Raw genomic sequence first — 26,228 nt, 5'->3', positions numbered from 1 at the left:
CAAAGGGGACAGTTTTAACAAATTAGCTTTTTGATTCAGAACAAAATAGAAATTGTATTAAGCACTCAATTTATGAAATGCTATTTCACCTGTAACTGAGACCTTTGTGTTTTCATTCAGTTCTTAATTTTGTGAGCATGCATTTTTCCCATTGGAACCTTATTTACTGCTGGGAGTAGATTTCTAAGAAGATTCAGATTTATGTAGCAAAGGAAACCTTTTCTGTTGGATTTCTGCTTCATTTCTCGGCGTATTTAGAAGGAAGGTTATAACTTGCAGAAACCATGCAAAGGGGCAATGATTGTTTAACTGTGGGAGCTGAGAGGAAAGACCTGCTGAATGAATGTAAGTGTACAGAATCAGGGCCTTATTTTCAGAGTGCCTGGCTTGAGATGTGGTGATTTGATTTGTGAATGTGCTGAGGACTTAATGACAGCAAAGTCCTTGGTGACAGTTGTACTTTAATTATAATACTACATAATGCTAAGTATTTTGAATAGTTGCGTTCTAGTCTTCTGGGTAACTTAAGAAGTCATTACATTGATGGCTTTCACTTTAACTTTTTTTGTGACAGCTTCATGCCAGATAAATTACCGTTACTATAGCCTTTTTACTAGTTGTGCTATGAATGTGAATCCTTAATATTTGAGGAACACTTAAATACTATGTTAGTAAGCTCTATCTTCAGAGGTATTTGTGAATGTGCAGTAATAAAAGCAAGGGTTACTCATGTCAATGCAGCAAATGATATTGAATCCTGCTTTGGCAGGTAGCACTAGTTATTCTGTATTTTGACTATGGTAGATGGCCCTCTGGAAATGGGATACAAGTTCATTAATTAAACTATATCTAATTTGTGAAAAGCAACCAAATGAATATCCACATGAAGGTTAGATGAAGCTTTAATTTTAATTTATATTTTAATTCATGTTTTTTTTTTTTCTGAGAGGTGAACTTTGAACAGCAGGACTTTTTTTTTTTTTTTTTTTTTGACTCTTTAGGACACTTGCTGAGGTTACACTAAGGCTAATAAGTTGTCCCTGCATTTTGTTTGTGCACTCACTAAAAAAACACTGTAAGACTTGAATATAAGATCAGTAATACTGCTTCAATTTTTAATTGTTTGTTGTTAAAGGTCTTCCATATCTCAAATTAAGAAGTTCCATATCACACTAAACATGGAGAAAGAAGAAAAGAAGTTTGTCAATAAAGCAGAGGAGGAGGAGATGGTAATTAATTCTATTGTCTGATTTCTTACAGTAAAAAAACATTTTTATTTGTTTTCTTCCTAGAGGTGGCATACTAGCTCAGGTGATGGACTGTCTCGATTTAAAATACCTTAGCAGTTTTATAAAAGTGTGGGGTTTTTTTTTGTTTTTTTTTTTTTTTTTGGTATTATGAAACCTAGTACTGGGAAAGGGAACTTCTTTGCTGGAAGCCTTTGCGTTGGCTGCATTTTTTGAGGTCATCAGTCCCAAAGATATCAGCTGTTGATACCTGATAGCATTATTTAAAGGAAAATAGCAGTGAAACACAGTTTTTCTGCAAATCCTAGACCCTTTTTCTTGTGGTTGAAACCAGGCAAACTCTCTGTAATCTAATTGTATTTGTGCATGCTCTTGGTGAGTTTGTGCAGATAAGATTCCCCATTCCATAATTAAAACTTTACTTCCTGCCACGGCATGCCATCTTTTACTGTTCGGCCTGGAAGTCATAGGAGTTAACTTTGAGAGGAAACCAATGGCATTTGATCTTTAAATTTCTAGTCCATTTTTAGATACAGCAAGGGATATATGGAATGTGTTGGTATTTTTATTTTGAGCAATGGCAAACTCCTGCGAATTGAATTCCTGAATTGCTCTTCTTGCACACGCCTAGGAAAAATTGCTCTTTATTAGACTAGCTATAAGATGGAGACTAGCCTAAGCCTTGCAACAAAAAACAAAACTGAGCTGGTTAGAGTCCCGTCACTAAAATAAATGCTTTTTAAGGAAACTAATTTTGTGTTGCCTGAGAAGAAGCATTAACCTCTCCTACTTTTTAAGAACGAATAAATGCTTTCTCCAGTGCTTTGGGGGTAAAAATGAGAGAATGGGTTTTGTCACCATTTCTGTAGCTTTCTCAGCTGATAAAAACAAGCTTAAAACCTTTTACTAAAGTTATTTAAATGAATTTCTGGTAGCGTTTAATGAAAATTACAAAAGATATTGCAAAAGTCAGTGTTAATATGGTCAATACAGGTGGGACTTAATGGGAAATTGCTGCTGTTTTGGAGCAGGAACTATAATTTAATGATATATTGTGAAATTCAAGAATGTAACAGAGCATCTGGTAAAGCATTGAATTATTTTCTGTTCCTGGCTGTTACCAGTTTAAGTTGATGCTTGCCTTTGACCAAAGTGCACTTGATACTTAAAGGATTTCTTTAATGAGGGAAGAGGATTTTTCCATTTGGGAAGATATATAACCTTTGAGAGTGCTGCCTGGAGTGCCTTTATGTTTCACATTATCATTACTTGTTAAACAGCAGGCAAAATAATCTAGTTCTACTAAAACATTTAAACACACTTATTTAGAAGGTATTATGGCAATCTGTTAGTACTAGTAATTCAAAACTATATATGCTAGCCAATAAATGCTAGTAAGTTAAAATCAACATTTGCAAAGCCAAATATCCTTTTGCTTTTAAATCCTGAGACAGGTTTTGCTGTCTACTGCTCACAGTCATGGAGAAAAAATACTGCTCACCTGCCCTGAGAGTTAGGGCAGGTTACATTACAATCTAAGTCTTTAAGGAGCAGTCCAGAGAAGAAGCAGGTCCTGTAATGAACTATTTTAAATAGGTGTGCATGCTTTGCCTTTGTGAAGGTTTCATTAATCTTTACTTCTGACTAAAAACAGCTGTCTTTCTTTCTTGCACCACCCTTCCCCCACCATCGAGTGATTTTTTTTTTTTTTTACTTTCCTCTTTCTCCCCCCCCCCGCCCCACCAAAAAAAGGAGGATAAAATGACTTTGAAACTTGAATTCTTTTGTCTACCACCGTCTATAAAAAGATAATGTTGACTTCCGAGCCAGAGCAATCAAGAGGATCATTGATACATGTTTCTCTTTCCTTACAGGAGATCTATGGTTATGATCTGTGCCGTTGGAAGCTGGTGCTAGTTACTGTAGGAGTTATCTGTTCTGGAGGCTTTCTTCTCCTCCTCCTCTACTGGATGCCTAAGTGGCGTGTGGAAGCAACATGCAAAAGGACTATGCTCAAAGACTGTGGAGTGGTTCTGCTGAGAACAACTGTAAGTCTATATGTAGGAGAAGGCGCTTTTGCAAGTCCAGAGTAACTTCGTATCCCTCTTGCTGCTTGCTGAAATACACAATTTCTTACCTGCTAGGGAGATTGATTTTACCTTTTATCATTGCCGAATTGTACTCCTCTGTATTGTATGTAGCTTTGCTGCTTATATGGGAAAGCTGACAGCTGTATGCAGAGGACATGATGAAAAGAAAAGGTCTTTGCTTTCAGCTGTTAAGGGTAAAATAAAAGACTTGCGTCATCATGGGTTACAAAATGTATACCTTGTTTGCATTACTTGACGCTTGGTGGTTCTCTGGTTTTTCCCCAGATCCTTCTTGGTCAGCAAACAGAAGCTTAAACTTGCTGAGTTAATGTGAAACTGAATGCAAGTGTGGCTTGATCTCAGATGATATTCTTCCTATGCAGTTGCTGCGTGCAATCACTGGTTGTGATCTTATGTTCAGTCCACAATTATTTGAGGTGGCAGGATAGGTGCAGCTAGCTGAAGGTACTGTAGTACCATAGTTCCTACGAAAGGACTAAGGTTTTCCAAGTTATGTATCAAGGTTCATTGCTTTAAAATCTTCTAGTGCAGAAGGGAAACTTTTGTAATTGTGGAAAGAAATGTATTTTTATGGTAACTAATACTAATTTGGACCTATCATCTATATCTAATATATGAGACTGATAGTCTGTCATTTATTGCTGACACATTACTACAGCAACTGTAGAAAAACACTGTTTAAATGTTGTTTTAACTCCTTTTTTTTTCCTTTTTTAAAGGATGAATTCAAGATATGGTTCTGTGCAAAGGTTCGCGTTATGCCTTCTTTGGGAGCTGTTTCTTTACAGAGTCCTAAACCTATTATACACAAGGTTTCAAATGGCCATGCTGTTCACTTCTGTGAAACTTCTGCAGAAGAGATTAAAAATGATTTGAAAAAATATTTGCCTGTAAGTAGACCTGCAGTATTGCACTCGCTAAGTTTCAAAGCCTTTGCAAGCAGTATCTAGTGTGAGCACACACAGTGCAGTACATGTGATTTAGTTTGACCAAAAAGCTAACTGGTTCTTTGAGTGAAGCACAAATCTCTTGCTTGATAGCTTGTCTTTCAGGAGATTGTGAAATGCTTGAAAGATCATTCTGAAAGTAAGCTATCTAGTTTTCTTGTCATAGTATTTTTTTTTTTCTAAATTGACTTTCTGTCACTGTTCAAAATCTGTTAAGTCAGAAGAAAGATTTTAAGCAGTGCCAGTTTAATATCTGTGTCTGTTTTCCTTGCAGATTCGTTATTTCACACATCATAGTGTGAAATATTTCTGGAGTGATTCAGTTCAAAGTTTTGATGTTGTACGGTAAGGATATTTTTCTTCTTGCATTACACTGCATTTTTGGAAATATAACATGCCTAAAACAATTGTGAAGATGTTAATCTTATTCTGACTAGTCATTTTTGCTCTTTGAATCTTTCTCTAAGTCATTGTGAGAGCAGAAAGATTTAACTTTGTGTAACTTTTAGAAAGATTTTTGGTTAATCTACCTTTACTGAGTGTGACTTTTGTAGAGTGACAGGCTTCATGCCACTATAGGCTTATGTCTGTTGGTATGTTAAATAACATAATCACAGTATTTGATAGCTGGCAGTTGTACTCTTATAAACGGTCAAAAATGTTCTTTTTGATGGAATTATTTATGCCTTTTGCATTGCTGCTGAGCAAGACCCCAAAGGAGTATCCCAGAAGAGGGGAATTCACCAAATAAGTAGTTGCACAAATTTGTATACGTGTGTGCTGCTACATCTAATCCAGCTGAGTAGAAATTGGTGCCTCTTTAGTAACAAAACAGGTAACACAGGAAAAGATGTCTCACCTTGATGGAAAATAGCTTTTAGTGGGCAGTAGTAGTTGTACTCATTGAATGCCAAGAGTTGTATTACTTTTATCCAGCAGTAATGAGGTACCAAGATTGAAGTTCTGTTTTCTGATGTTACTGATAAGTTCTTTCTATAGTACTAAATAAATGCAAAACCAAGCATCTCCATTTTTGACATCTGCTTACTAAAACAGGAAGTTTAGATCAAAGATACAACTTCTCTAAACTTAAATCAGTGTTCGCTGCATTGAACCACCAAATGGAAATGTAAGTCCAAGCATTAATACGGAGCAAAATCAAATGACTAGTGACAGAAGAAAAAATAACCAAAATTCCATTAAAAAGAGTGTAGTCTGCAAATGTTTTTTGCCCTTCAAAAAAAGGACATGCAAACAGTATGAAAAATTCTCAGTAATTTAAAGAAACTAACTGTTCATAATGCAAGCAGTTATAAAACAAAAGCCTTCCTGTGGGAGGGTGGAAAGGCCTTGGATCATCTGTAAATAATTAAAAGCCTTGTATGCATTTTTAATGTTAAGCCTCCCATGAATTAGAGGAGTTCAGGTAGTGATGGTTATCATTTTTCATTACAGGGTCTTGTTGTCTTGCTTATACTGTTGCTAACTCTGTAAACTGTTCAAATGAAGTATTTTCAGCAGAGGAGTTTAAAAAATGTAGAGGAAAAACTACTACTTTTTGTTAAGAAATGGTATAGAGAAAACTCATATGAATTCATATGTTTAATGCTAAAGAACAGCTTTTTTTTCCCCTAAAAACAGTGACTTGAAATTTGGCATTTGTTGGTGTTTGACCGCCTTTTGATGCTTCTGTGATAACTCAGCCGAGTTATAAGCCCTTGAAACATCTCAGATATGCCTGTGAAGTTATGTGAGCATGTAGTCAATTGCATTCCTGCTAAAATGCCAAATTTTCATTTGTTTGTGTTAGCAACCTTTGAGCCTGACCACTTGTTTAGTCAGGTACCGTAGTAGAGCTGAAAGGCAGTATTTAGCAGACAGATAATAAAGAGGAGAAATGGCTATATCTGAGACATTCCTGAGACTGGGACAGTATTAAGTCATTCTTGCACAAAGCTAGAGAAAAGTTTAAAGCTTTTTTATTGTAGGTTTTTTTGTTTATTAATACAGATGGGGTAGACTTTGTAGTAAAATCCACAAGGAAAGAGATACAGCTTTAAACCTACAATATGATTTGCATAACCATACCTCTAATACTACAACCATGTCCAATTCACTTCAAAAGAAAGGGAAAGCTTTAGAGATACAGCTTTAGTTGTGGCATAAGCACAACACTGCATAATAAAGATAATTTCAAAGTTTATTTTGTGCAGTGAATTATGCAAGTATTCAAACAGCAAAATAGTTTGACAGCATAATTGAAGACTTATCACAATACAAGTGGGAAGTAAATTACGTTTTTCTGGGCAACTGATTTGGTTATGATAGCTTGAATTTCATGATCATTGTACTTTTTATAATATTTTAGCATTAAGATCAGTTTCAAACACAGGAAATGTAAGTGTAATTGTTCTTAAATTAAATCTGACTTGCTTATATAGCCAAAAAGGATGCAACTTTGACCCTGTATGTCTCCTTTGTTTTAACTAGCATCAACTGAATCTGAGTGAACTGATGAGTACTTTATGGGTGCACAGGGTGCCCTTGCAGGCAAAAATTAGAGAAGTTCTGAAAAATACTACAATAGAAAGTGACTAGAATAGAACAGAAGGCAGCTCTGGGTCTGTATCAGTCAGTGGAAAGTAGAGGGACAGATAAGGCCTATCTCTATGTTGAGAACTGCAGTTAGGGACTGATGTCTGATACAACACACAGAACTTATCCTGCTAAAAGCATTTCAGTAGCATGAGTATTACACAGGTATGCATATTTGCATGTATAGCACTTAGTTTTAGGAGCTCTCCTTAAACTCACTGTTAGTTTTCTTTTAGGCAGGAAAAAAGAAAATTGAATTGAGATAGAATGGGAGGAAAGGCATTGTATGTTTATTGATATAAAAGTGTAACTTTAAAATTCTTAAACTTGAAATATATTTAGGGAAGCCTTGAATTAAGGGAAGGAAAAAAAAAAAAACATTGTGGCCAGAGCTCAGTTTCTGTTTCATAAAACTTTGCATTCTACTTTTATATACTTATAGCACAATTTGATGGGAAAGTGATCCTAGTCTTTGCAATAGTGAGGCTCTCTAGCTCTTTCCCCATGTTCTAGTGAATGCAAACAGCTTTTACTATGCACAGTAAATGGTTTTTCTTCACTGGGACAGCTCTAAATCATTTTCCGTAGATAACAAATATCCAATGTAAAAAGACTTATATGGAATAGCACTAGTTGTGTCATGTTATCTGTAAAAGCCATCTGTATAAGGAAGATAATGGAGAATTCTTGTGCATCCACATTACTTCAGTCAGCAAATGCCTGGATATTGGGCATATCCAATTTAGTGAGTTTGGTGGTTGAAATGATCCCATATCTGCAGAACAGGATAACATATTTTAAACAGACTCTCTTATCTCTTGATCTTCTAAGTCATAGTATTTTCTTCTGTATCAGTAAGTTATGCAAAGATGATAGCCTTCTAGTGCTGAGAAATTACTTGAAATGCAGACTGTACCTTATCTATTTATGAATCAAGTTTTAATAAAAAGGTGCTACCGAATAGCTTCAATATAGAGCTATTTGATAGATGAATTTTGTAGTGCTTCTGAAATGCTTTCAGTACCTGTTAGAGGCAAAAGAAATAAATAATTTGGAATATGAATCCATATTGATTTCATACAATATGATGTAAATTTGTTCACTTTTTAACCTTGAATGCCAGTTATCCTAGAATTCTTCCTTCCTTCCTGAAATTTATTTGAACTTTCATTGAAATAAAAATAAAAGATGACTATCTTTCAGAGCAAGACATGCCAATGAGAAGATTGCTTTTAATGTCTCCCTGGTATTTACAGTTATATGACAAAAACAATTAGAAAAGCAATAATCAATAGGCTGACTTTGTTCTTTCGTAACATGACACAAAAAAAGTTAGACCTCTGTTGTGAGTTAAGTTATTGAATGCTTCGTTTTACATCTCAGGTTTCATAAATAACTTATTGCTTTCATTTCTTTTAGGGGGCTAGATGAATCTACATTCTGTTCTTCAATTCATAATGAACACAGCACAGGATTGACAAAGGCGATCCATGATTACAGGTAATTTTACAGTATTTGAGGAAAAATTGTTTTCATGATATTATCTGTATTCCTAAGGTTTTACAAAAAGTGGAAGAAAATTAAGGGTAAAAACTTAAGCTGTTATGCTGTTAACCTTTCCTCAGAGAAACCTGTCATTAGGTAGGTCTGCCTTGGAAACTAAACCAAAACTTAAAAGTTATGAAATGCAGAGTTTTTTTTCCTGTACGTCTTGGATAGGAACTAGTCTCTGAAATTGAGCTGGGTTACTTTTCCCATGATAGATCCTACACTGAGCAAGGGAGTGGGAACTGTTGTTTGAAACTAATAATAGAATGTATTTATGACACTTTATTTTACTCTACTTAAAATAAAACTGAAATAAAATCTGTACAAAAATAGTAATAGCAGTTATTTGCTGCTGTCCTCGACATTGGCAGGCATTCAGTGAAACTTGGCAGCAGATATAAAACAAAAGTAGGTGTTTTTCCACATAATGTATCTTTAAGTGGTAGAAACTGTTGCCACAACAAATTATCATTGTTGAAAAGTGCGTATGGATTCAAAGTCAAATAGACTGGTTCATGGTAAAAAAAGTCCATCAAGGACTCTTTAAATGGAAAGATCACATTTGTCTGAAGCTGCAGATAGTTGAAGGGAATGTGGGGAGAGATCACATTCTTGCTTTCTTGCTTTCCTTGGATTCATTGGCTAGTAGCCACTATGACAGGAGGCAGTTTACTAGGTTATAAAGAATATTAGATGCAAGTAAGCAGCAAAACTGGGCTAAACTAATTTTTTATTTTGAGAAGATAAGGCTAAAACTTTCCAACTTGTAGAATTTGAATTTCATTATGGAAGCTTAGTTAGCTGCAGAGGGGTGTTCCATAGCTTGCGTGGATCTGTCTGTGGTTGGTTGGGGCTAAATGTCACTCATGTTTTAAATTCTAGTTGATAAGAAATAATTGATTTTAATTATTAACATACCTTTTTTAACTTTGTGAGCGTTCCTGTTGAGAAACAAAAGTTAAGTATAAAGAAGACTTAAGTCTGAGAAAAATGTTTTACATGTGGCTTTAATGGTGCATAGTGTAGGAGTTTCTTGTTCGTTTGAGCTTAAGTTAATGAGAAATCCATACTGGTTTTTGAGCGAGAAATTTAGTAACACTGGAACTATACACAGTTTATAGGGAAACATTGTGAAAGAACATAAAAACTAAGTTACTTTAAAACTTGGAAATAATTATCTTCCTGTTGGAAATGTGTAGCATCTTACTAGATAGACTTCTAATTTTGATAGATTCCTTTTGAAACAATAAATGTGATAATTAAAAGGGTCACATATTGAATAATGCTTTACACTTTTTTCATATTTATAGAATTATTTCAAAATGATTAAGTTTTATGTGTCTGTTTGGTTTTACTTAATGCAGAAAAATATTCTATGGAGTAAATGAAATTGCTGTGAAAGTGCCTTCCATTTTTAAGCTTCTGATTAAGGAGGTAAGATCTTTAGGTATATCATTAAAAGTTAGTTCGAATACAGGGACTATTGGACTGGTCTATGAATAGTGATAACTGTGTAAAATAAAGAAACATTCCCCTAAAACTCACCACTGTAAATCAAAGTGATGTTGGCCTTTTTCTGATCTCTCCGAATTCAGGAGAATTCTTAGCTAGAAGCTAAGGGTTCACAGCTGCCTGAGAGAGTAGGCACCTGTTTGTGTGTGTGGGGGGGTGTTTTGTTTTTGTTTGCTGTTTATTTCAAACATGCAACCACTGGCTGTGTTCTCTCTCTATTACCAGTCCAGGGGAATATGCCAGAGAACATATTCATTGCATCCAGTGGGTTCTTTCATATACTCTGCTTGACCTGTTCTATTTTCTTTGAATCAGTTACTCAAGTCTATATGTTATAATAGTACATGGTACAACCTTTTGAATTAAGAAACCAACCTGACTTTATGATGTAAAAAATTGAGATGTCAGTGCATTTGTTGATGAGAAGTATAAATGAAATGTCCAAAGTTAAGAATCCTAACTTAAGTTGCATCAAATCTTCCTATAAATTTGTTTTGAGGTTTAGGGGAAAATGTTAGTCTTAAAGGTATGCACTTATGTGCTATTCTAGTGAGAACTGTGCTTTTGGGGAACGTTGAGCAGGTAGTGAAAAAAGAGGGAGCTGTTTGGAAAAAAGTGTTTATGTACGAAGAACTGAACTCCTCCTCCTCCTCCTCCTCCTCCTCCATGAAAGAGAAAGATTCTGACTGAGATTGCGTATTATCTTTTGGTCTAATCCTAATATTCTGTCACTTTTCTAGGTTCTCAATCCTTTTTACGTTTTTCAGTTGTTCAGTGTGATATTGTGGATCACTGATGAATATCACTACTATGCATTAGCAATTGTGATTATGTCTGTAATATCCATTGTTAGCTCACTCTACACCATTAGAAAGGTAAGTTCAAAGAAAACACGTGCATCATCTCAACTCTTCATTTACAGCTTTATTTTGATTTGAAATCGGCTACAAATGTTTAAGAGTTTAAGGTATATATGTAGAATCTTGTTACCTTGTTCTCCCTCTCCCAAGTTGAAAGAATTTGGATCTAGAGTTTTGTTTGGGACCCATCTCTGGTGACTTCTCATGCTCTTGAGTCAGTAGGTTTGCCTGCTTCCTCAGAGAGAAGACACCACCTCACCTAAATAAAACTTGGGGACAGAAATTTAGGTACCAAGTAGTATTGACAGTAGGGATCCCATCTTGCATTATTCACTTCTTTTTGAAAAAATAAAACTGCGTTGAGCACCAGCCACACTTGTAGGTTGTTAAATTGGTGATGCATTTTCTGTCTAGATTTAGAAGCTGTAACTGATGGAAATTAGTGGTATTTCTTAAACTGTAGACCCTGAATTCAAACCAGAAAGAGAAGAAAAAGCTACCTCCAAGTCGTTAACTGTAACTCTCTGAAATTTGTTTTAAAACAACTGTTAAAACTCATATGAATTCATAAACAAAACCTGCAGTATTTGTATGTGAATTAATTAATGAGCAAACATTTTTATAAAAATGTGTGACAGATATATTTGCTTACAGAATGCTATGTAAGAATAGGAACCTGTACAGGTTGACACGCTCAGACTTTATTTGACCATAAAAGTTTCTTAAACTATTTTGAAGAGAGTATTTTCAAATAATATTTTGTTGTAAAAGAATCTTAGTGAAGAATCACACACACACACACACACACACACACACACACACACAGCACATTATATATGTATATTTATAATGTGGTTTGTGTGTGTATGATATAGAATTAGAATATGTGTTTAAAAAATAAGCTGTGCTTTTGAATAATGAACCATTTTCCCTCCTTTGCAGCAATATGTTATGTTACATGACATGGTAGCAGCTCACAGCATTGTCAGAGTTTCTGTCTGCAGAGGAAACCAAGGTAAATTGCACAGGCAGTTTGAAAGGTTAAACTGTTCATTAAGTTCAAATATACAAGTTGGTACACATCCGTTCTTTCTTTGATCAGCTTGACATAACTGCATTTCTTAGCAAATTGGAAAGGAAAATGAGAAGTTGAAGTAGTATTAAGATAGGATAGTAATCTGTTTAGAAATATGCTTCTAGATGGTCTTTTAGCCAGTATCAGGTTTGATCTAGATTTGGTGCTTTTCTGTTCAGATTTCTCATGTATAATACCTTTCCATGTATATCGTCATATGCAATTTTAGGTCAAAAAATTGCAATTCCCCCCCCCTTTTTTTTCCTTCATTACAACTTAATACCCAGCAGGGGACTGCAAGGTGATCCCTGAATACTCCTGTGGTATCATTTGGATACCACAGCAACTGAAGATATTTGAGTTCTGGTGTGTGACAAATTGTTGCGTAAAATGTACCTTTGTGTTGGACGTATGCCTTTATACCAAACTTGAGTTAATTGTTAATACGTTTTTGTATAAATTTGACTCCTTTCATGTGTTATGAGAAACTTAATATGTATGCTTCAGAGAATTTAGTCTGTGATGGAAGTGAGTTACTGTTTATCAGTAGCTCTCTTGTATCTTTTCAACAACTTTTAGAAATACCGCTAATAAAACTGAAAATCATCCTAATTGTCACTACTTGAATCTTAGCTGTGAAGCTGCATATAGGATTCTATAGATGGTGGCTATTTTCAGATAAAGTTGTTTGTATTTTAACACTCAGTAATAGAAGAAATCCTTTCCACTGACCTTGTGCCTGGAGATGTCATGCTGATTCCATCTAATGGGACCATTATGCCCTGTGATGCAGTGCTTCTCAGTGGTACTTGCATTGTAAATGAAAGTATGTTAACAGGTAAGATAAACTTTATAATCTTTGTTTTGTGCATCTAAAAATACTAGTTTATACCTTGTGCTTGCATAATGCTCTAACAGAAGTGGATATGTTTATTTTGTGTGAAATACATCTCTTGTAATTACATATTTCTGCTTATCTGCTATTGCTGCCTAGTACTGCTTGGCAACTCAAAAAAATGAATGTTGTTCCTTGTTGGAAAGCTTTTTTCTTAATAGTTTGTTATATTGCTTTTTGGTGTGATGGTGTTACTGGGATCAGGACTGAATGAGTTACGTAGTATGTTTCTCTGGAAAAAACATTGCCTAATTTTAATTGCTTCCAAGAGTGAGTAGAATGTCCTGTTGTAGTAAAAAAAAAAAAAAAATATAAATAAAAAAAAATAAAAAAAAAATAAAAAAAAAATAAAAAAAAATAAAAAGGAGAGAGAGAGAGAGATTATCTCAAGTTTGTGCCTGCATACCCTGAAACCAAGGACTGGAAGTAGTTGAAGGATAGCTATTGTGCGTAGGATGGTCCTTTTGTTATTCCTTGGAAAACCTGTCCAAACCTGGCAGCATTTAGAAGATCATAGTTCCAATACTCTACTGTGTTTTGTTGATTACATTCTTTGAATATATTGAGCCTCTTGCTGCTGCTAGTAACTGATAAAATTGTTTGCTACCCTAGCCTTCAGTCACTTAAGGATCTAAAAATAATTTCCCTCGGCTTCTAGTTATTCTGAGTGATAGGGTGAAGCATTGCAGCAAGAGAAGGAAGCTTGTCTTAGGTGAACTATATTTTGCACCTATCTGTTATGAGGGTAAAAGGCAGAAAATCTGTATTGGAGAATAATGAAAGAATAGTAATAAGAATTTGGACAAGGAATCTGGTAAGTTGAGGGTAATAGGTCTCTCCTTACAGCTTGTTGGTCTCTGTCTTATAGTTGTTACATAGGGCAGATGACTTCATTAATTCTGCTTCTGTGCTAGTAAAGTGGGTAGTAGCATAGTCGTATGTTGTTCTACTGAAATGTTCCTGAAATTGTGGAGGAAAGTGACTATTCATATTTGATCTCAGAGATTCTTTTTCCATTTAAGGTGAAAGTGTTCCTGTCACAAAGATTAATCTACCAAATCCTTCAGAAGATCCAAAAGCAATGGGAGATGAAATATACAGTCCCGAAGTGCATAAACGGCATACTTTGTTCTGTGGAACCAATGTAATTCAAACACGATTTTATACTGGAGAATTAGTCAAAGCTCTAGTAGTGAGAACAGGTATAGATTTAAAGTTTATCACCCTTTAACATACTATCCAGTTTTGTAGGTGTATTTCAGAGTGTGGTACTGAATGTTGCTAATCTTGAGGAAATGACTATACCCCAAATAATATGGTAAATAATGTCTTTTACAACAGTAAGGGAACTAGATAATGGCCTGGAGAGCATCAGCTGGCAAATGGGAAAGTGAATCAATCTTTAGCCTTGATTTAAAACCTAGCTGGATGCATTTTCAACTCTTAAGATGTGTTTACAATGTTTTGGTTGAACGATGTATGCTGTTATTCAAAGGTTTAGCACACTATTTGATTGCATATACGTGGTGGTGGAGAATGTCTGGTAAATCTCTTATTTACTGGAGTCATTGACAATGCAAGATGTTTTTCTTGGTCTGTGGTTTTTGTGAAAGTAAATACCAGTGTTTGCTTAAAAATTTGATTTATATAGTCCTTTTCACAGCAGTGCTTATACATACTATATTTTAAAGGTTTGGAATTAGATTAATACAAGTGTTCTATTAAAAATAATTGCACAGACTAAAGTAGTTGAGGTACACTGTTTTTCAAAGGCGGTCTTCAGAAAATCACCATAAAATACATGGTAAACTATAATCCACTGCAGGAGAACTGGACTTAATAACTTAGCATTGAATAAACTGTTTTTTAAGCAATTTTCGAGTACTGTCATGGAATTACTTTAAAAAAAAAAAAAAAAAAAGCCATGAAGGGTGAAGGTATTCCAGAATTAAGTTTTTGGAATGCTTTTGGGAGAGCATAACTCCGTATGCTTGTGTGCAAAGATGTCTGATTGCTGATTGAGAGGTGTTATCAAGGAGGTGTTCGTTGAAGTGTAAACATATACAAAATGTTCCACATAAAAATTCGAGCACTGACATTGGCCTCTCAAGGTGTTAAGGTAAAGGTTTAAGGAGGATTCCAGGCTGTCTATTGATCATCTGTCTCCAGGACGCTTAAGTGCCTTGCTCCTAGCTTAGGTGTCATAATGTGATCAAGAGAAGAGAATCCTCCAAAAGACGATTCATAGCACTATTTTTTTCCCCTTGAATCTTTTTTTTTTTTTTTTTTTTTTTTTTTTTTTTCTGGCTGTCAGAGGAATCTATACACATTTACTGTTTAAATGCTTTAAGTTGATCTCTGTTAACAAACTTTGTTTTCGTTTCACAAGGACTGGCACAATTAGGCATCTAATAAATATACCTGCTAGCTCTGCATTATAAGGGGCAGAGCAGAAGCGAAATGCTATACAGCCAATTCTGCCAGCCCAAACCAGTTGAGTATTTACTGCGTCTGTAAAAGAGGAGTTAGTTTGTATTAGCAATGTGTTCTTTCCAAAACACAGAAACACTTAGTGTCATGTACACTTTAATTACAGCACTGCAAAATATCTGTTACCAGATATTGAGAAACTGTCCTAATGAAATAAGTAGCTTAAGGTTTTTGAAGTATTTCAATATTTTTGAATATTTGTATTTGAATACATGAACGTATTGAACATATTTGAATAGTTTTGCTGCTGTTTATACTTACTCCTTTTTATTTATAGGCTTTAGCACTGCTAAAGGACAACTTGTTCGCTCTATACTGTATCCAAAGCCAACTGATTTTAAACTCTATAGAGATGCCTATCTGTTTCTCCTGTCTTTGGTAGTGGTGGCAGGCATTGGCTTTCTGTACACAGTTGTCAATAGCATCTTAAACAAGGTACGTCTTCATTTCACTGTATTCTTGTCCACAACTACTTCATCTTAGAAAAGAGTTGATCTTAATTTTCAACACACGTCTTCAGATGTTGAGAAACAATTATGTGGAAATGCTTTATTTCGAAGTGAAAAATTTGTCTTTTTCAAGAAGGCTTAGCAGAATTGCAGACTATGTTACAGAATTTGACTATACTACAGTGGAATTTGAGTTTGTTGCCTCAATTTCCACTGACCCAATTTCTAGATTCTTTGAGTACCATGTGACTGATATCCAGTTGGAGGCACTTGGACATGTAATGTATAAAATGTGTGTTTTAATGTATATATGAAATTATAAAATTATAATTTACATTATGAAAATGTAAATCATGATGCAGGGGGGGAATACAGAAATCAAACTACTTGACAGCTTCGTAATTCTTTTCTCTCTGAAGAATTATGTATTTTTTAGTCACTCTAAGTAATGTATTTGCAGGAGGAAGAGTGAACACTTAGTTATGGGTTATGGATATTTTAGGAATGGATTGTCATGGCTGCTTATTGGTGAAGGTCATGGTAGTTCCTGGGCCCTCCGGAACCCACTATGCTAGGGAAAGCGATGCATGGATTTTTGCCTTTAACAGTGATGTAATACTTCAGTGAGATAGTGAATCTTTTAAGTAGCAGGTTTTGTTCCTTAACTTTGTTGATCTTTATTGCAGGTTCCAGCTCATATCATCATCATCGAGTCTCTTGACATTATCACTATCACAGTGCCCCCAGCACTCCCTGCTGCCATGACTGCTGGCATTGTTTATGCGCAGAAACGCTTGAAAAAAATTGGCATCTTCTGCATCAGCCCACAAAGGATAAATATTTGTGGCCAGCTGAATCTTGTGTGTTTTGATAAGGTTGGTTGAATTTTGAAACTTTGGTATCTGGAAGGTGGAATAAACAGTAAAAGAAAATCCGAAAAGAGTAGTAACTACAGTGAAATTAATTACCTTGGAGTAAGTTTTGTCAGTTTTATTCCAGGTCTTCAGTGTTTGCCATCAGTTAATTCACTTACTTTATTAGAGTAGACTGTAAAAGTTCTTAAAATATGAAGCTCCTTTCTTATCTTAAGACTCCAAGTTCTAATGTATTAGTGGCGCCTCAAAAATGAAAGAGTAGGGGACTCCCAAGAGTTTTGTTTTGCACACAGACTTCTGGAAAATTTCAGGTTTAAGTCTGAGGTCAGGCTTTCTCATTTTCATTTATTTCAAATGAAAAGTCAAATAAGTTTACTTCAGTCATGTTTCTGCTAAGAAATAATAAAAAACATTAATATCGCTAGCCAGAAACCTTTTCTTTCAGCTAATTCTTGAATCAAGTTTCCTTTCCCTCTTAAAATCTTCATCTAAGATTTTAAGTATCTACATTAAATGTATTATTTCCCTGGTACATATGTTTCAACTGCTGTTTTTAACTGTGTAAGTAATTGGTACTGAAGGGTTTAGGGTCTGCTATCTTTTCAAAGCATGAACCTTTTGGAATGTAAGGTAAAGCACTTTCATAGATTGCACATGTGTGTACACACCCCTGCCCTCAGAGACAGAGGGGGCGAGCTCTCACCTTTGGACTTGCTCTGTCTCCCTTGTCCTGTTCCTGAGCAAGGTCATGATTGTTTTGAATGCTTTTTTTAAAAAAAGAAAAAGGTATTTCACAAAACTGGAACTTAGTTATTAGGAAAAAGCCAAGAAGATATTTTGAGTTTTTTGTTCTAAAATCTTTATTTCTTTAAAGTGAAAATGAAATGTATTGTTAGCTGTAGTTTGGATTATTACCTTTTAATTTTTGCTTTATGTGAGGATAACTTGGTTGTGAAGGTTTTTTCTTCTGCAACTCCCCTTGATATGTTTTTCAGACTGGCACACTTACTGAGGATGGTTTGGATCTTTGGGGAATTCAGCGGGTGGAAAGTGCTCGGTAAGGATAAGTGAGAGTTAATAACAAACAGGATACCTGGTTGTGCTTTAAAAGCTTCTGCTGAATAGAATGGAAGACTCAAGTGAGCTCAAATATTTGCATTTGTAATGGGCTGTAAGAATGCAAGTGAAAGTATGGTTTGGAAGTAATGAAGAGTTAGTAACATTTAGCAGTCTGTGAACCAGAATTTAACTGGTTAAAGTCCCAGACCCCGTTAGATTGATAATGGAGAAGTGACGCTGTTTAAATTTGGCATGTTTCCTTATTTCTACCCTCTAAAGTAATGACTCTTTGGGTGATTAAAATGAAATGGCTTAGCTAATTGAGTCACATGCAAAGTGGTAAGAGGCCTCTGTGCAAGGAAATCTAACCAAAGAGTGAATTAACACAGAACTTTTGAAGAAGCCAACAGAAGTTGTGACTGTATTTCTGAAGATTACAGCCTAGAGTCTTAATCTCTTTTTGGTGATGTGTGAAAATACATGTAAAGAGACTTGTGCAGTCAATTTCTTCTGTTAATCTAAACAAACAGTTTGAATTGGCTCATAATAAATAATTACAGTGCTAAGTATATTATAACTTCATTGTTTTAGTTTCCTTTTGCCGGAAGAGAGGGCTTGCAGTGAGAGCTTGCTGAAGTCTGAGTTTGTTGCTTGCATGGCAACTTGTCATTCCCTTACAAAAATTGAAGGGGTACTTTCTGGGGACCCACTTGATTTGAAGATGTTTGAAGCAATAGGATGGGTAAGTATTTGCTTGTTTCAAGAAAAGTGACATTTGTAAGTTCTGTAATACGAAGTTTTCTACGCTGTCATGTACAAGATGCACCATTATGTGCCTATTCAAGTTGTAACTTTAAAATGGTAAACTTGTGGCAATACTTAAGTGTCAAAGGAAATCTTAATATGAAAGTGTTTCTAAAATGTATTTGATGCTATAGTTCATAAAAATGTAAAGAATTTGAACATCTAATTTACTACTTTCTGATGCTGAAGTATGTGTGGCAAAGTTTTAGTGTATGTAATTCAAATTCAAAATTTTTATGAAGATCTTATGTGAACTGCTAAAAATCTTGTTTAGGAAGATCATTGCATCTTGGGTTGACCTCCAGGGTTATTATTCTGACAACTACATTATGAGAAAACCTAAGTTAATGAATGTGTTGATTTAGTTGATTATACTTTTTTTAACACAGATTTTAGAAGAAGCAACTGAAGAAGAAACAGCACTTCATAATCGTATTATGCCAACGGTGGTTCGCCCTTCAAAACAGCCTTTTCCAGAATCCAAGCAGGCAACGAATCAAGAAATGGTATAAAAATTCAAGCAATTCTTTGAATTAAACAAAGCTGAGTTTAACAAACAGGTGCATTTTACCATATGCTGTGGTTCTGGCTGGTATAATGCAAACAGGATCAGAACTGTTTTTTTCGAAAGACAAGTATAAAAAAGTTAAACTGTTCAACTGTTGTTCAAGGTAGTGATTCAGTAGATGTCACTTTCAAGACAACCAGATTGATTGCCATGGTTGTTACCATTGCAGATTGTTTGTCAAGTACTATAATGCGTTTAGAGCTTGGGCATTTTAAAGTTAGTGTCATTACCAAATTGTTACTGTGCTGCTGAAGTGTTTCAGTCTGCTCACCCTGCAGTTTCTGTTACGTAGATTATCACAAAGAAAGGCAGCAGGAGGATGTAGCAGGTTGGTTCCTGTGTGTTCTATTCCTCCACAGTGGATAGAAGCTTCTCTTCTGTTCAGAACTTGATGTGGTTGTATGCATAACAGTAATTACTGTGAAGGAGATTACACATTATAAGTACTCTGGGGACTTAATACAGGATTTGTTTTTGGCTGTGATGCAGTAATCATGGCTTCGTTCTGAAACAATTTGTTACTGTCATTTACATAGGCTAAACTGACACAGAAATTAGACTGAGAAAAGTCCTGCAGATACTGTAACAGAAATCAGTACGCTATTTATCTTTGTTCATGTTTTTCTAGTATTAAATATCAGGTTCTAATGTCTTAAGTAAAAGATGCTAAATGTATGATATATCATTTGCAAATGCAGTGTGACTTTAGACTGAGAACGCTGTGTAGATTTATTTGCAAATACTTTGGTATCTGAAAATATTAAACCAAAATGAAGATTTTCAACAAATGTCTTTTTTTTTTTTTTTTTTTTTTTTTTTTTTTTTTTTTTTTAGGAATTATTTGAGCTTTCAGTAAGTATGATTTTTTTTTCACATAAACATCCACCTCTCTTTAAGCATTAATGGGGATGTCCACCTCTAAGCGTTTTGGGGGATGTAACCTCTTTCCTCTTCTGTCTTACATTTTACAGACCAGCTATGAGATTGGAATTGTGCGCCAGTTTCCATTTTCTTCAGTTTTACAACGTATGTGTGTAATAACCAGAGTTCTGGGGGAGAAGAGAATGGATGCTTACATGAAAGGTGCCCCTGAGGTGATTGCCAGTTTGTGTAAGCAGGAAACAGGTAAAGGAAAAAACTGACACCTCCACCCCACCCTTGTAGCTAAACTGTAATAGGAACAATTCTAGTAACTCTGAACTTGATGTTTGATGGTTTTTTTTTTCGTCTTTTGTTCTTTATTTCTTTCTTTTAAAGTTCCTGTTGACTTTGAGAGTGTCCTGGAAGAATACACTAAGCAGGGCTTCCGAGTTATTGCTCTTGCTCACAGAAAATTGGAGTCTAAGCTTACATGGCACAAAGTCCAGACTATTAATAGGTAGGAGTGACTTTACTTTTTTAATAAGTAACAGACTTTAAAAGCTGCATGGTTTGGATTGTGATGTTTACTTTGGTTTAAATCAGTTACAACTCCTGTTCATCCTTTTTCTCTCTTGATGTACATGGTCCTGTGCATTCTTTATTTGTACTTTGGACAATACATGAGAAATTTAAGACAAGCAAGTTGTTCTGTAAGAAAGTGAATTCTGAGGAACAGCCCTGAGCTTGAAATGTACTGTAATAATAGTTTATGGTGTTTACTTTTTGTTAACATGGCATAGAATCTCATCTTATTTTTCTGCAACTTGTGTGTGTATCAACTCTGTTTTTAAAAGATGATGGCATCTCGTGGAAACCCTCTTGTGCATGTTTGATTTAGTTTTATCATCTGTTGTGGGCAGGGTGACCATTTTCTCCTTAGAAAACCTATTGGTAGAAGAGCTTTTCTTTTTCTTGTAAGAGTAGAATTTTCTGTTAATTATTTTTCATATGATCCTAGTTTTTTGGCAAATGCATTTTATCCATAGAGTTTGAGTTGCAGCATTATGAAAATGACTCTGTGGTTTTGTCAGTTCTGTATCAAGATAAATTTTTACCAAAACAGTGCAAAGTAGAGAAACAGATTTCCAGTGTCAGGTGTGAAAATCTGTAGAAGTACAATATCAAAGCCCATGGATACTGACTTAATTAATTAATTTCTAAACTCTTTAGCTTTGGGAATAAAAATTGGTAGACTATATGTTAAGGTTCAGCTAATTTGGAAAAGAAATCCCAGCTGTGCATTCTAAATAAAATAAAAAATGGCTGCAGTCAATTTTGGAGCATTTTTTCAGGAGTTACCTTTCTTTTTGAGAATACAATTAGTTATAGAAAGAGTTCTGGGGAAGAAACCATAGTTGAATAGTTGTACTTGAGAGGAAACAACATTTTTGTCATACTGGTTCATGTTTTTATTTTAAACTTAAACAAAGGAAATAAGCATAAATGAATGGGGATGATAATATCTCTTGGGGTCATCTTTTATAAAGCTTCTTCACACTTTTCATAGTTAAAAATAAACATTTCTCTTTACTTTGATAACCAGAAAAAACAGACTCTTTAAGCTGCAGCTAGTATTTGCAATTCTTCTGAAGTTTTCTGTTGCTGCTTTTTCTACAGAGACGCTATTGAAAGCAGCATGGATTTTATGGGGTTAATTATAATGCAAAACAAGCTGAAGCAAGAAACCCCTGCTGTACTTGAAGATTTGCATAAAGCCAACATTCGCACTGTCATGGTTACAGGTTAGCATGTAAACACATTTGTATTAAAGACATAAAATCTTATCTTTTTTGGTCTGACATATATAAGTAAAGTATTAAGTAAAATTTTAGTGTCAATAGACTGGATTTTACTGGATTTAGAGCAAGAAGCATAGCGTTTACGTCAGATTATAGAATAGCATTCAGGTTAGTATAGATTTATAGCATAAAAAATATGAAACTGTTCAGACATCAATCTATTTCATTTCGGGTAAAAGATGTTCTGGCTAGGCAGAGGTCTGAAATCAGTGTTGGGATTATTCTACTTTGTAGGTTGGTCTCCCCAGCGCTATTCATAAGTTACCTTGCATTGGATTTGTAGGATGGAAAACCTTTTGAGTTTTTCAAGATCAGACAGAAAAATGTCCTGGCCTGATCTCAGTTGACCCTGCTTTGAGCAGTAGATTGGACTAGGTGTGAGCTCCTAGGGGTGCCTACCAGCCTGAGTTATCTTATGGCAAGTCACTTTAAATTTTTTGTGAGAATGACTGCATATGTCCGCATAAGCAGGACAGTATTAGTATGTAAGTTTTCTCAGTGCTTTCCATACAGTGTGTTTGCTTTTTAATCACAGGTGTAACTCTGGAAGAATGTTTTGATTAGTTGGTAATAGAACTTGATGTTGGTCCTGCATGGTCTATGACAGTGTTTTTTTTTAAAAAAAAGTGTATTTTAAATAATCACATGCTTTCTGCCTGATTTTAAATATATGTTAAGATTTGATCACAGGAAATTTTTGTAACTGAAGGAAACAAACTTTCTAGTGATGTTAGTGCAGTAGGAGGGGTTTACAGGGCTAAACTTTGACTGCTGTAGACTTGCATTGTGCTGAAGGTGTCACTTTAATTTAAGCAGTTCTCCTGCCTTAAAACTGGCATAGTTAGCATGTCTCTTCTGTTGCATGTCAGTGCATGCTACTTATCCTTTTTTTAATTGAAACTTTTTTAAATGCAATTATTTAACAGGGGATAATATGTTAACTGCTATCTCTGTGGCCAGAGACTGTGGAATGATTCTACCTCAGGATAAGGTCATTATTGCTGAAGCACTACCTCCAAAGGATGGGCAGGCTGCCAGGATCAACTGGCATTATGCAGATACCCTCGCAAAATGCACTAGTTCATCACCAGCCATAAACTCAGAGGTAACTTGAGTATTTTTTTCTCTAGAGTGTTATTAGTTAGATTTGCTGTTAAGTTTATTTCTTTTTCAAATTATTTCATTAAGCACCTTTGCAAATCAAAGTGGAGGTATTAGTTAACTTTCAGATAGTAAAACAAAGAATGGTAGAATAGCTTGGAGTTGCTTTTTCAACTTTGATCTATGGCATGTGAGATTTGGCATTTTAGCTGTGCAGGAGACGTTTTTGCTGTATTTAAGTCTTAAGACTGCTCTCGCTCTGTGTAACTGAAACATGATAAGCTGATGTTCTTGTTATGCAGTAGATGTTTTCATTATATGAGGTTTTCTTTCAGTTGAAACTTTCCCAAGCCTCCACTAGTGTGTTATCTGCAGAAATACCACTTTGAGTGTTAGTTTGAAATTACACAGTACCTATGTAAATATATTACATCTTGACAATTAAAATACTTTTGATGATAGGATATTCCAGTTAAATTGGTCCATGAAAGCCTTGAGGATCTCCAGATGACCAAATACCATTTTGCAATGAATGGAAAGTCATTTGCAGTGATTCTGGAGCATTTCCAGGATCTGGTACCCAAGGTAAGTACTTTACTTGACTATGGGCCCTTTTGGTGATGGACAGACTTTGTCTGGTGAAGAACAGTAAGAAATTTCCTGTTTTCCAGCTTGTGTTACATGGCACTGTGTTTGCTCGCATGGCACCTGATCAGAAAACTCAGCTGGTGGAAGCTTTACAAAATGTAGAGTAAGTATTTGCTTAATTGTATAAAGGGCAAGTAAGGGCTGACAGGGTGTTCAATGTGTTAGGAAAAAGCCTCCCTATGTATGCTGTAAGCTATTGCATCAAATTGCAAAAAAAAAAAAATCTTTTGAGTTGGTAAATCAGATCTTTAGCCAAACTGGAATGAGAACAGTACCATCTGCTGGTCAGTTGTGAATATCTTAAATTATGAAAGTTTACTCTAAGTGATTAGTAGCTAAACTGACTAGCATATTTCTAAATCTGGTTAATTGGCTTAGTAAACAAATGTATTGGATGTCTTCTGTTTGTTAAAGAAGTGTTAAAGTGATTTCTGGTCATTTATCATATCCTGTGTGTTGGTGCTAGGCTCAAACTATTGAGTTTGAGATTGTTACTCACGTGACTACATTTTTTTTTCCTTGTTTTTTTCTGAAGTTAGACCATCCTGATGCTTTTAGGATTATCTTTTTATAAACTCTGTTGCAATACCAAATGCTACAAAAGTCTGCCCTCCCCCTAGAGCATATATGCTTTAGACCTTGGAATGACAGAAGGATGGTAACCGTTATTGGTTTGATTTACCTGGATGAGTCATGTTAGTTTTCTGTCTACTCCCTTATGTGTATAATGGGAATAGTAATTACTTTCTTTATCAAGGATTGCTTTTGTCTGTTCATGTCCTGAATATGTCATGTAATATAAAAGTATTTCATGAAATAAATTAAATGGACTGTGATTAGGAAATGTGTGGAATGTTGACATATGTTTGATTTTTATAGTTACTATGTGGGCATGTGTGGAGATGGTGCAAATGATTGTGGAGTAAGTATATTTTTATTTTACATACAGAATATTTGGTTAAATTATTTGGTTAAATTTTACAGCTGAAGGAGTGCTTCAAAATGATCTTTCTTTTGATACTAACTGGCAGGCACTAAAGAGGGCACATGGTGGTATATCTTTGTCTGAACTTGAGGCTTCTGTGGCATCACCGTTCACTTCCAGGACACCTAGTATTTCCTGTGTGCCAAAGCTGATCAGGTAGTACCACTTACTGTGCCCTTAACGAATACTTTTCTGCATATAAATGCAATTAACAGTGTTCAAAATAGTGTTTTATAGACTAGTGGTAAGCTAGCTGAAGCAGCATATGTAGTAGCTATGTAACTCATTCTGCATACTCTTAGTGCATGTTTGACATTATAGGAAGCCCATTTGAATTAAAGCACAAGTGATAAGTTTAGTAGTTTGTGCTTCTTTGCTAAAGGTACTCTTAGTAAGGACTTGCTGTGGCAGAGTTCAGTGTTTTGATTTATTTACCTTTTGTCCACATAAACTGCACTTTTTTGTGTGACACCTTCTAAACGTTAATGTGTAATTTAGTGTCTTACGGATTACTTGCCTTTCCGTGAAGGCAGTGTGTAGTTATGAGGGATAAAGTTCTTTGGATAACTTCAGTCCTCAGCACTATCATGGATAGAAACTGAATTTCCTAAATAAATAAATAAGTTTTGACAAATTTTCAATTCTAGAATTGGAAGTTAGATAAGTTTTCCATGAAGGTCAGTCAGAGAAGAATCTAGTTTCATTTATGTGGAACTAATGAAAGTACTGGGTAATCAGAAACATCTTTGAAGGCAGCAGCTGACTGACTGCATGCTCATTCGATCTGTGTAGTGAACTTGTGTGGGATACATGCTTTTTCAAGCAGAAATGCATTTAAACATGTTATCGGAGAACGACCTAAAGTCAAAGAATGCTGAAGTAAGCTGATGGCTCTGTCCATGCTTCCAGCTGTGATACACTTGGAAGTGTACCATTCTTACCCCTTCTTTTCCTTCATGTGTCTCAGCTCTGTCTTCAGTGTAACATGTCTCAAAGGGTTTATGTTTAATCTTAGCTAACATTTTGTTAAGCAGAGTATAACTGCTTGCATAAAAAGCTTTCTGGTTACTTGAATATGTTTGTTTTGACAGGGAAGGCCGTGCTGCTTTAATAACTTCCTTTTGTGTATTTAAGTTCATGGCATTATACAGCATTATCCAGTACATCAGTGTTACTCTGCTGTATTCTGTAAGTATTTAAATGTTGTGCTTAAGCAATAGTACTATAATTCAGAGATTTAAAAGTTGGTAAATATTTCTACTAAATTGTTGCAAGTCTCTTTAAGTACACACAAATAACAAACATGTTCTAAAAATTGTGAATTAAACGTAGTGCTAGCTATAGTATTTTGGAGGTGTTTTTTACACTGGTTGTATGAAAATCATGGTAGTGCACGTTTAAAAGACATTAATCCCTGCAGTTAGAAGGTCCGTACAGTGGGAAGTCAAGTAAGTATAGAAAGAGAATAAAAATACAGTTTTCCATTATTTAAAACTGTCAGCATTTAAAACATCCTAGCTTAGTTTAAAGGCAGTACGTTCCCTTTATGTAAGGGTTGAAATAGAGCAGCTACAAGTTGAGTTAGGACGGGGGAAAAACAAGTGGAGTATTTTCTGTTAATATGACTGGACTCACTGTGGTGGTGTGTGGTGGAGATTCTGTACTTTAATTTGCATATGTAACTTAACCAAAATGCAAAGTACTAAAGGAACTTTGAGATGGAAATTCTGACAACTGTA

The 26,228-nt window shown here is 35.1% G+C and overlaps 1 protein-coding gene across 6 annotated transcripts in view; it reads left to right on the top strand.

Moving 5' to 3' along the window:
• The window catches only part of ATP13A3 (ATPase 13A3), a 60,598-nt gene that overhangs the window by 22,567 nt on the left and 11,803 nt on the right, over positions 1 to 26,228 (top strand). For 4 of the 6 annotated variants that reach the window (XM_062583262.1, XM_062583258.1, XM_062583259.1 and 1 more), the window contains 25 exons: positions 1,136 to 1,229; positions 3,122 to 3,295; positions 4,078 to 4,248; positions 4,580 to 4,650; positions 8,320 to 8,400; positions 9,813 to 9,882; positions 10,701 to 10,835; positions 11,763 to 11,835; positions 12,602 to 12,733; positions 13,813 to 13,992; positions 15,558 to 15,715; positions 16,416 to 16,604; positions 17,600 to 17,661; positions 18,255 to 18,405; positions 18,857 to 18,973; positions 19,870 to 19,887; positions 20,007 to 20,160; positions 20,293 to 20,413; positions 21,574 to 21,698; positions 22,682 to 22,860; positions 23,319 to 23,441; positions 23,528 to 23,607; positions 24,384 to 24,426; positions 24,536 to 24,645; positions 25,581 to 25,677. In XM_062583262.1, coding sequence (XP_062439246.1) covers positions 1,136 to 1,229; positions 3,122 to 3,295; positions 4,078 to 4,248; positions 4,580 to 4,650; positions 8,320 to 8,400; positions 9,813 to 9,882; positions 10,701 to 10,835; positions 11,763 to 11,835; positions 12,602 to 12,733; positions 13,813 to 13,992; positions 15,558 to 15,715; positions 16,416 to 16,604; positions 17,600 to 17,661; positions 18,255 to 18,405; positions 18,857 to 18,973; positions 19,870 to 19,887; positions 20,007 to 20,160; positions 20,293 to 20,413; positions 21,574 to 21,698; positions 22,682 to 22,860; positions 23,319 to 23,441; positions 23,528 to 23,607; positions 24,384 to 24,426; positions 24,536 to 24,645; positions 25,581 to 25,677 — 2,908 coding nt within the window. Of the gene's footprint in view, positions 1 to 295; positions 346 to 1,135; positions 1,230 to 3,121; positions 3,296 to 4,077; positions 4,249 to 4,579; positions 4,651 to 8,319; positions 8,401 to 9,812; positions 9,883 to 10,700; positions 10,836 to 11,762; positions 11,836 to 12,601; positions 12,734 to 13,812; positions 13,993 to 15,557; positions 15,716 to 16,415; positions 16,605 to 17,599; positions 17,662 to 18,254; positions 18,406 to 18,856; positions 18,974 to 19,869; positions 19,888 to 20,006; positions 20,161 to 20,292; positions 20,414 to 21,573; positions 21,699 to 22,681; positions 22,861 to 23,318; positions 23,442 to 23,527; positions 23,608 to 24,383; positions 24,427 to 24,535; positions 24,646 to 25,580; positions 25,678 to 26,228 lie in introns of those variants that run through there. The other 2 variants (XM_062583261.1, XM_062583260.1) reach the window with 2 other exon arrangements.

Source organism: Rhea pennata, chromosome 9, assembly GCF_028389875.1.
Source record: "Rhea pennata isolate bPtePen1 chromosome 9, bPtePen1.pri, whole genome shotgun sequence".
NCBI lineage: Eukaryota > Metazoa > Chordata > Aves > Rheiformes > Rheidae > Rhea > Rhea pennata.
Note: the sequence above shows the minus strand (reverse complement) of the source record. Positions and strands in the feature narration are given on the sequence as shown.